General features: G+C 42.2%; 1 protein-coding gene across 1 annotated transcript in view; it reads right to left on the bottom strand.

The window, feature by feature from the left end:
• Positions 1–11,437, bottom strand: part of LOC109205913 — a 60,790-nt gene that overhangs the window by 48,321 nt on the left and 1,032 nt on the right. The window contains exons 3-5 of the mRNA XM_019368678.1: positions 10,075–10,461; positions 9,564–9,798; positions 8,836–8,966 (exon numbers count right to left, since the gene is read on the bottom strand). Of these exons, the coding sequence (XP_019224223.1) occupies positions 8,836–8,966; positions 9,564–9,798; positions 10,075–10,461 (753 nt within the window). The remainder of the gene's footprint in view (positions 1–8,835; positions 8,967–9,563; positions 9,799–10,074; positions 10,462–11,437) is intronic.

The raw sequence follows: 11,437 nt of genomic DNA, 5'->3' as shown, positions 1-11,437 counted from the left end.
TCACAAGTCATGAGCTACTACAGAGTTTGCTATAAGTCTACAAAGAGTAATATCCGATACAATAGTCTGAGGAAAACATAAATGATGTAAGATAGGGGAGACAAGGGGTTGCGGATGTCAACAGCTACCTCGTAACTCCAACTCGCTGCCTGGTCTGGAAGGAATCAGTGCTCAGGTGCGGACTCTGCTATGCCTCAATCTGCACGCATGGTGCAGGGAGTAATGTGAGTACTCCGACCCAGTGAGTAATAATAATAAATAATAACCAAAGGCATGAAAACACATAAGTGCACAAGGTAATTTAGGTGATTTTCCACAAGAAACGTTGCCAACAATAAATTAATTGTGCTTATCCTTTGATGACATAACTTATGTATATAACCTTTCCTTCTTTAATTCACCGACTGTTGAATGCCAAATTGCCAACATTGTGAATTCATTGAATCACTGGATCAGTGAATTGTGAATTCATGCAAAGGGAATCTGACTATGGGTGCAAATATGCCTTATATTTTCCTTGAATTACATATTTAGTTTTCTAAATATGTTATCTTACTGCTACTTGTTATCAGTACCCCTTTCATATTATCTGTTGCTATCTCCGATTTAGTTTTCTAATTATTATTTTACTATTACTTGCTACCAGGGCTTCTCTCGCCTTCTTTAGCCGAGGGTCTATCGGAAACAGTCTCTCTGCCCTTCCAGGGTAGGGGTAAGGCTGCGTACATCCTACCCTCCCCAGACCCCACTTGTGGGACCACACTGGGTTGTTGTTGTTGTNAAAGCCTCCTCACATCACACTCGAGGCCTGAAATCCTCCTCACATCACACTCGAGGCCTGAAAGCCTCCTCACATCACACTCGAGGCCTGAAAGCCTCCTCACATATGGCCCTCGGCCTCACTCAGTCTAGAAACATCATAAGCCCCTCAGGCACCAATAAAATAGTAGTGCTCAGCCCAAACAACAGTGGAAATATCATTTGAGTCTCAAAGTTCAATTTATGCAGCTGAGTTTGTAAAACAGTATAATCAACAGTACTGAGTTCAAGTAGTATATCAAAATAGTGAGGAAACAGTGATAAAAATCCACGAAGGATTCAAGTAGTCGGCATGAAGCCAAAAATATGGCAATAGACCCAAATCATGTTGATAACAAATACATTTCAGTCAACTACGCGGTAAAAATATTAATCGGGACGGACCAAGTCACAATCCCTAGTAGTAAACAACCCCGCGCTCGCCATTTAAGCGCGAGTTTCACCTCAATACAGCACTACGTTGTGCAAATCCGAGGTTTCAAACCCTCAGGATATCATTTACTATCATTACTCACCTTGAGCCGGCCAAATCCTAGCTCGCTATACCCTTGCCTCTAAAATCGGCCTCCTCGCGCGTCGAATCTGGTCAAAACCACAACGAATATATCAAAATAGGCTAAGGGAACATAACCCAATCGAAAAGAATCGAAAAACATCGAAAATCACGAAATTTGCAAAACCCGAGCCCCGGGCCCATATCTCAAAAATCAAAAAATTTACCATCATCGGATTCCTTATCTCGCCACGAGTTTATATATATCAAGAACTCCCAAATCCGAGCTCAAATGACCCATCAAAACCCAATTTGAAATACCACAACTCAAGCCCTAGTTCTTCCCCCTTTTTATAAATTTTCATGAATTTCTATGTTAGTTCTACAATTAAATCATGTATTTAGGTCAGAGAACTCACCTCCAATCACACCCAGTTGAAATCACCTTCAAATTCCGTCCAAAAGCTCTTAAGGTTGACCAAAAATGGTGGAAATAAACCTTAGCTCGCGGAACAAAATGAGCTTTTAAAATCCTTCTCTGATCAGTCATTTTTGCATCTGCGATAAATGAACCGCACCTGCGGTTACCGCTTCTGCGGTTTTCCCTGCGCTTCTGCGGATCTTCACTATGCCCAGGTCCGCTTATGCGGTCAATCTCCGCTTCTGTGGACACCGCTTCTGCGGTCAAGCCTCCGCTTCTGCGGAACCTCCCTTGCATGAACGGACCGCTTCTGCGGTTACTATTCCGCATCTGCGGAGACCGCACCTGCGGATATCATCCGCTTCTGCGGAATTCCTCCAAATGGCCAACACCCGCACCTGCGATCCCTTATTCGCATCTGCGGAACCGCATCTGCGGCCCTTTTCCGCAGATGCGGAAATACCAGATACCAGCAATCTTTAGCAATGCATCAAGTCCAAAATTCATCCTGATGGCCATCCGAAATCACCCTGAGGCCCCTGGGACCTCAACCAAAAGTGCCAATCCATCCTAAACATCATTCAAACTTTCTCCAGTCATCAAAACACATCAAACAACACTAAAATCATCAATTCTCACCGAATTCAAGCCTAGGTTCTTCAAAAACTTCTGAAATACGCATTCGATCAAAAACCCAACCAAATCACCTCCTAATGACCTGAAATTTTGCACACACATCCCAAATCACATAATGAAGCTACAGCAACTCTCGGGATTCCATTCCGATCCTCGGATCAAAATCTCACCTATCAACCGGAATTCGCCAAAATACTAACTTCGCCAATTCAAGCCTAATTCTACACCGGACGTCCAAAATCACTTCCGATCGCGCTCCTAAGTCATAAATCATCCCCCGAAGCTAACCGAATCATCAGAATTCAAATCCGAGCCCTCTAACACATAGGTCAACATCCGGTTGACTTTTCCAAACCAAACCTTACCTAAAGAGACTAAGTGTCTCATTTCCTTCTAAAACCAATCCAAATCAACCTGTTCACACAAGACTCTTATAATGAAGCATGAAGAAGCAGAAAATGGGGGAAACAGGGCGGTAACTCACGTGACGACGGGTCGGATCGTCACAATAACCATACCCTAGTGTGGGTGTTTAATGGGTTTTCAATTTTAGGGTTGAACTATTTATAGGTTAATGATATTTAGCTTGATTCATGCTTTAATTGTAGAATTGGTGGTTGCAAACACTGATTCTTGCCTATATTACTTAGACTCTTCTTGAGAAAGAGAGACTATGTCTAGGAAATTCAGGATAACAAGGAATTGAGGTGCATTCAAGAGATTAATAGCCCTAATTAAAGGTTGAAACCTAGAGATAGTAATACCCAACTTGAGCCAATTTTGCTTGCATTGTTTGAACACCCAATTGAGCTTGAGAAAGCCAATTAGGGCAAAGTCACTCGAACTACCGAGAGGTATAGAGTGAGTAATTATGTGCAATGGTTATATCATGATCCCAATTATAGAAAGTTTGTCCTAAGTTTTAGACCCCGTTAGATGCTCACCTAGGTGTAAGTCACTTCCCTATTGTCTTTTATTAATTGAGAAAACCCTTAAAAGATTATACTTAGAATACTTTCAGCATTCATTAGCATAAAAGTAGAATAGAAACAAAACAAAGCATGGTTAGAAGTGCAATCAAGAACAACACGCATAGCTAGATTTGATAGAAACCCAATTCCCAACCAATATTAGCTCCTTGTGGATATCTATCCCGACCTTTCGGGTAAAAGCTGCATCGACCACTCTTGCCATTTTATAGCGGTATAGGGAGGAGGTAGATGATAAAGGTGAAGATGAGGTGCCTCTAGTACCTCAAGCTCAAAGAAGAGGCCGCCAAGCCAATGACAATATTACAGACCCTCCCCTAGCTCCTGCATGTGTTGCTCCTCGGGTGCTTCCAAATGAAGGTTATGCAAGAGCAATTGTCTCACCCCGGATCCGGGCGGGCAATTTCCAGATTACAAATGTGATGTTGACTTTATTGGAGCAATGAGGGTACTTCACAGGCGCTCCCCATCAGAATTCATATAAACATCTAAAGGGCTTTGTGTATACCTATTGGGGAAGCAAACAGACAAATATGTCAGAGGATGCATTGAGATTGAGAGTGTTCCCTTTTTCACTTAGAGGGAAATCTTTGGACAGGCTCAAAAGACTTCCCAACCATTCAATCACTACGTGGGATGAGTTGGCCGACAAGTTTATAGCTATGTTTTTCTCACCGGGACATATAGAGACATTGATAAATGAGATCCTGGCTTTCAAACAGGATCCTAATGAACAACTTCATGAGATCTGGGAGAGGTATCGGACGATGGTAAAAGATGTCCGAACAATGACATAACGAAGCAATGATCCAGCAAACGTTCTACCGTGGTATTAACACACCCAATCAGTGTGTAGTGAACCAGCTAGCATGGGGGAAACTTTATGAACACACCTTATGCTGAGGCATGTGAGATATTGGATGAGATGACAGATACTTCCTCGGCTTGGCAAAGTCGAGCTAATGTGCCACAAGGTGATCCCACTGTCATCCACCTACACAAAGAGCTCCACGACCCTGGCCAAGCAATAACGGTGTTGACTACAATAATGAACCGGTATGAAAAAGATCAATTGCAGCATGTTGAAGCGCCAAGAAACGTAAATGCTATGTAAGGAGTAGACATGTTGGTCTACAAGAGGCGACAAAGAGGTCAACAAAGTCAAGGAAGTCCGGATCAATATGAGAAGAGTAGTAGTGGTTTCAATCAAGATGATGGGTATGATGAACAAAGTGAAGAAGTTCAGTATGTAAACAACTACCAAGGACGACGGGGCAATGCTCCGAATCAACAACAACAGTGGAGATCTCAAGGAAATTTGGGGAATAAAAACCAACAAGGAAAAGAATAATCAAAATTTGAGCAACCAGAATAACTATGGAAACTAGGGTGGCAACAATAGCAATTGGGAGGAAACAACAATCAAGGGGGTTGGAATAGTGATAATCAAGGGAATCGGGGGCTGGGCTTTCAAAGTCATTCGATGTATCAACAGCCAAACAACCCGCCTCCATTTCCGGCCCAAGGTCCTAGCTCGTCAAACAATTAGATGGGAAGGATCGAGATGATGTTTAAGCAAATGATGAAAAAGAATGCCGACTCTGATTCCCAGTTGGCATCCCATAATACTTGTATCCGAAACTTGGAGGTTCAACTTGGCCAGATTTCACAATCTTTGAACACTCGCCCTAAGGAGGATCTACCTAGTGATACGGTAGTAAACTCAAAGGGCGGGAACAATACCGGGCATGTAATGGCGGTGATCACAAGGAGCGGTAGAGGTGGTGAAGTAAATACCTCCAAGCAAAAGGAAGTTATGAGTGATGAGGTTGAAGTGCAAGATGATGATGTTCCAATATTTGATGAGCAAGTGAGTGCAGAGAATTTGAATGCTGAAGTGAGAATTGATATCCATGATAATGAGGTGGAGACTCAAAATGAAGTGAACCCGTCTAGGGAACACGTGATAGACATACCGGAAATGGTAGTGCCCAAGGCTATGGCTTCCTTGCCCAGGCCTCCTCCACCTTACCCTCAAAGACTTGCAAAGCAAAAGAATGCAAACCAATTCAAGAAGATTATTGAGATGATGAAAAACTTGTCGTTCAATGTTCCTTTGGTGGAAGCTCTTGAGCAAATGTCGGGTTACGCCAAGCTTATGAAAGTCTAGGTGACTAAAAAGAGATATATGGATTGTGAGACCATCAAAATGACTCATCAAATGAGTGCAATTGTGCACTCAATGGCTCCAAAGCTTGAAAATCGCGGTGTATTCACCATCCCATTTACCATTGGGAGTGCGGATTTGCAAAGGCCTTGTGTGATTTGGGGGCAAGTATAAATTTGATTCCTTACTCCCTGCTCAAAACTTTGGGTATTGGTAACCCGAGAGCTACTTCAATGAGATTGCAAATGGCGAATAGAACAATGAAGAGACCGCTTGGTATTATTGATGATGTTCTTGTCCGTGTTAACAAGTTATTTTGCCTGCGGATTTTGTGATTCTCGACTGAGAAGTCGACTATCAGGTGCCTATAATATTGGGAAGGCCTTTCCTAGCAACTAGGAAGGCATTGGTTGATTTGGAAGCAGGGGAGCTCACCTTCCAGGTGGGTGATGAAAAGTTGTGTTCCATGTGTGCAAAATCGTACTGAAGTTTGCTCTTTTGTGGATCTGGTAACGGAGGTGATAGTTGATGACACAAGTGCCATGATCAATGTGGAGGATCCTTTAGAAGCGGTATTGTAGAACCATGATGTGATAGAGGATGAAGGTTTGGTGGAGTGTGTCAATGCTTTGCACGGAATGGGTTCTTACTCTTATGAGCCCCGTAAGCTTTCCTTGGAATTTGAGAAAAGAAAGACTCCGCCAACAATGCCCTCAATTGAGGAACCTCCCATATTGGAGTTGAAGCCTTTGCCTTTATACCTCAAGTACGAATTCTTGGGCCCTAGTTAAACTTGACATGTTATTCTTTCTTCGTGTCTTACTAACGTGCCAGTAGATGTCACGCCCCGAACCATGGCCTGGGCGTAACACGGCACTCGGTGCCTGACTGCATGTCACCGAGCGAACCAACTGCACGGCTGGATCAACATGTGGTATAACTATGAGCTAGAGGTAAATGTAAAACATGATAATCTGCTAAAAAGTCTGACTGAAATATCATAGATGCGGAAAATACTGAAAGGTCTGCAAGTATAAACAAGTAGCCGACAAGGCTAACACATGAAAGCCTGCTAATATCTGACTGACTGGGTTATAATCTATGAAGCCTCTAAGGAATACTGAAAATGCCAACTATTTACCGGGACAAGGTCCCCGGTATACCTTATTAATCGAAAATACTATAATGACTAACACAAAAGAGAGATAAGGCCCCGAAAGACTGGGGCTCACCAACAGCTGATGCGAGATGTCCTAACAAGCAGAATCGTCAACCTGAAAATTGTTACCTGCATCGCGAGATGCAGGCCCCGGGCAAAAGGGACGTCAGTACATTTGAATTGCACTGGTATGTAAAATAGCTGAACAAAAGAGCTGTAAATACTGAAACTGAAACTGAACTGCTAGCTGATAAACTGATAACTGGACAAGGAAGTAAGGATATGAATACTCCCTCTTCTGACTGATGAACAACCTGTTTATCAGATAAGCTACGGCCTCGGGCCCAATATATATACATGTGCACAAGCTACGGCCTCAGGCCCAAGTATACGTATACATAACTACGGCCTCAGGCCCAAAAATGCATAAAGCATAAACCACGGCCTCAGGCCCAAATACAGGTGTTCAACATTCAGGAATTTAGAATCTGGAACTGAGAATCATACTGTAATAAATGATACTGAAATAATGAGCCATACCAAGTGACATGATACTGTAATAGTGAATAGGATTAGACTGAGATGAATATTCATAATAAGTTGATCTGTCATAACTGAGACTCATAGAATATCTAATGATTATGAAACTATGCCATCTATAGAATAGAAGTTTTACTACTATTGAGGGAACTAGGTCATAGTTACTTTCTGAGGAAACTGGTAAGGGTCATAATGAATATGACGTAGGGAGAATCATAGACATTCCCAAACGTAAAGAGTTAGCCTTACATACCTTAACTTCCAGCTCTTGAGCGTAATACAACGTTTGTCAACCCTTTCAACTTTAATCAATAGCAATACAAGTCAAAGGGATTCCATATTAGCTATAATGCTCATGTTTTGGTCACTTAAGCATTTCATCAAACACTTGGTGAAAATAAAGCTTCATAGTCCTTATTAATGGTGTCTCTACACCCAACAACCCATTTCCTTGCCCCTAGATAAATTCTAAAGTCTCAAATGGTTGTAATCGATATTATTCTTTATCACCCATAAGCTAGACAACACCCTTAACCAATAATAGACACTCAACACCCCAAACCATAATCGTTCATACTTTTCTATCAAACCCATCAACTCATATCTCATGAACTAGGGTTTATAATCATTAAACCAATGCTAGAATCAATTAGAGGGTGAAGACATTACCTTTTCGAAGTTCAAACCCTTGAATTTCGAGTTCTAGGCTTCCTTCTCTCAACAATGATGACCCAATCGAATATCTAATGACATGGGGGTTTACCCATGTTAATAAGATACTGGGAAATTGAAATTAACTTATAATCACCATTAGAACTTACCTTGGGTGGTGGAAGGACCTTTAAGGAGTTAGGTTTTTGAGAGTTCCCCTTTCTAGAGCAAGTTGTTATGTATGGGGCTGTGGGGGACGAAATATAGCTTTAAAATGATCCCCACTAGCGCGATCACGCACCTGGAGGCTTGTTCGCGCTAGTGTTCACGCTAAACGGCAGTAACACTGCCTCCCACTAGCGCGATCGCGCACCTGGAGGCTTGTGCGCGCTACCGGGCGCGCATACGCGTACTGTTCTGAAAAACGCACATAACTTTTTTCACAGAGATCCGTTCGGGCTCCATAATATATTGTTGGAAAGATATTTCAAAGGCCTACAACTTTCATGCTTTGCGTTTTCCCCAATTCCTTACACATTTTCACTCGAACTTAATGGAAGACAGACCTTCTGCAAACTTAGTCGATTTTGTCAAATCTTATGCACCTCTCTTTCCATCTTTATTTTTGAAACAACTATTTTACCCACAATCATCCCATTGGGACTTCACATGTTCAAAATATAACCTTACCACTCATTTACCACATTCACACCTAAGCCAAATTTACGGGGTGTTACATTATCTCCCCCTTGGGATCATTCGTCCTCGAATGATGGTCCTGGTTGCAACTACGACTATATATGGACATTAAACGGGTGTGATGGTGATATGCGAATATTGAAATATCATGAATACATGTGTATCCAATTGAATGAGTACGTAATGATTGAGTTCTAAGCTGAGTAAATACTGAAGAACATGGAGATTATAATATAATAACTGAATGGAAAGGTCAATTACCTTCCATATTTTCCTTTTGCCCTTCAAAGAGATGGGGATATCTGGACTTCATGTCCTCCTCGGCTTCCCATGTAGCCTCTTCAATCTTTTGATTCCTCCAAAGAACTTTTACTGAAGCAATTTCCTTAGTTCTGAGCTTGCGAATTTGACGATCAAGAATAGCCACTGGAATTTCTTCATAAGATAGGCTGTCTTTAACCCCTATAACCTCTGTAGGAACCACAAGTGATGGGTCTCCCATGAATTTCTTCAACATGGACACATGGAACACTGGGTGTACGGCAGCTAGTTCTTGTGGCAATTCTAACTCATAAGCCACCTGTCCGATCCTTCGCAGGATTCTATGTGGACCAATATAGCGGGGACTAAGTTTCCTTTTCTTCCCAAATCTCATAACGCCTTTCATGGGCGATACTTTCAAAAATACCCAATCATCAACTTGGAACTCTAAGTCTCTACGCCGGACGTCTGAATAGGACTTTTGGCAACTTTGAGCCGTCTTCAAATGCCTTTGTATTAAGTTGACTTTCTCCATAGCCTGATAGACCAAATCGGGTCCTAACAACTCTGCTTCTCCGACTTCGAACCAATCAATTGGTGATCTACACCTTCGCCCATACAGAGCTTCGTACGGTGCCATCTTGATACTAGAGTGATAGCTGTTATTGTAAGCAAATTCAATGAGAGGTAGATGATCGTCCCAATTACCTTTCAAATTAATAACACACGCCCTCAACATATCCTCCAGAGTCTGAATGGTGCGTTCCGCCTGTCCATCTGTCTGAGGATGAAAAGCGGTGCTGAGGTTCACCCTTGTGCCCAATCCCTTCTGAAAGGATTTCCAAAAGTTTGCTGTGAATTGAGCACCACGATCTGAGATAATGGACAAGGGAGTCCCATGCAATCGGACAATTTCTTTGATATACAACTTGGCATAATCCTCGGCCGAATCTGTAGCCTTTACTGGCAAGAAGTGAGCTGACTTGGTAAGTCGGTCTACAATCACCCAAATCGAATCATGCTTCCGAAACGAGCGAGGTAGACCGGTTATGAAGTCCATGTTTATCATCTCCCATTTCCAAATGGAAATTTCTATATTTTGAGTTAAACCGCCAGGCCTTTGGTGTTCGACTTTCACCTACTGGCAATTTGGACACTTAGCCACGAAATCTGCTATATTCTTTTTCATATCGTTCCACCAATAAACCTCCTTAAGATCATGATACATCTTTGTGGAACCTGGGTGAATAGAATACCTAGAATTGTGGGCTTCTGACATAATCATCTCTCTGAGCCCATCTACGTTTGGAACACATAGTCTGCCTCTGTATCTCAAAGTACCATCATCTCCCCCTTGTTCAAAAGCCATAGTCTTGTGTTTGTGAATTCCCTCCGTCAACTGCAATAAGTAGGGATCACTGAACTGTTTTTCCTTCACTTCAGCTACTAAGGAGGATTCAGCCCTGTTCTGGAGAACAACACCACCATCTTCGGAGTCCAAAAGTCGAACTCCTAGACTTGCTAAGCGGTGGACTTCCTTCACCATAGTTTGCTTGTCTGCCTCAACATGAGCTAAGCTGCCCATAGAACGCCGACTGAGAGCATCGGCTACAACATTTGCTTTTCCTGGATGATAGAGGATATCAACATCATAATCTTTAAGTAATTCGATCCACCTTCTCTGACGTAGATTTAATTCTCTTTGCTTGAAGATGTACTGGAGGCTCTTGTGATCTATAAAAATTTCAACATGTAACCCATACAATTAATGGCGCCAGATCTTAAGCGCAAACACCATAGCTGCTAATTCAAGATCATGAGTCGGATAATTCTTCTCATGAGCCTTGAGTTGTCTCGACACGTAGGCTATGACTTTGCCGTGCTGCATTAATACACACCCAAGACCAACCCCTGAAGCATCACAATAAACAACGAACCCTCCGGTTCCTTCCGGTAGTGTTAGGACTGGAGCTGAAGTCAACCTTTTCTTTAACTCCTCAAAACTTTTCTCGCACGCGTCCGACCATTGAAACTTGACTTTCTTCTGAGTTAATCTAGTCAATGGGGATGAGATAGAAGAAAATCCCTCTACGAAATGCCTATAATAGCTTGCTAGACCCAAGAAACTTCTTATATCGGATACTGAGGTGGGTCTAGGCCAATTCTTCACTGCCTCTATTTTGTGAGAGTCCACCTTCACGCCTTCCCCTGAGATGACATGGCCCAAAAACGCTACTGATTTCAACCAAAATTCACACTTGGAAAATTTTGCATATAGCTTGTGATCCTGCAGTGTCTGCAACACAATTCTAAGATGTTCTGCATGGTCAGTCTCGCTATGGGAATAAATCAAGATGTCATCAATAAACACGATAACAAAAAAAATCAAGATAAGGCTTGAAGACCCTATTCATAAGGTCCATGAAAGCTGCTGGTGCATTCGTTAAACCAAATGACATTACCAAAAATTCGAAATGCCCATATCGAGTCCTAAAAGTTGTTTTTTTGGAATATCAACTTCCTTAACCTTCAACTGATGGTATCCCGATCTGAGGTCAATCTTGGAATAACACCGGGCACCCTGAAGTTGATCAAATAAATC

The sequence above is a fragment of the Nicotiana attenuata genome, unplaced genomic scaffold, assembly GCF_001879085.1.
Source record: "Nicotiana attenuata strain UT unplaced genomic scaffold, NIATTr2, whole genome shotgun sequence".
Lineage (NCBI taxonomy): Eukaryota > Viridiplantae > Streptophyta > Magnoliopsida > Solanales > Solanaceae > Nicotiana > Nicotiana attenuata.
Note: the sequence above shows the minus strand (reverse complement) of the source record. Positions and strands in the feature narration are given on the sequence as shown.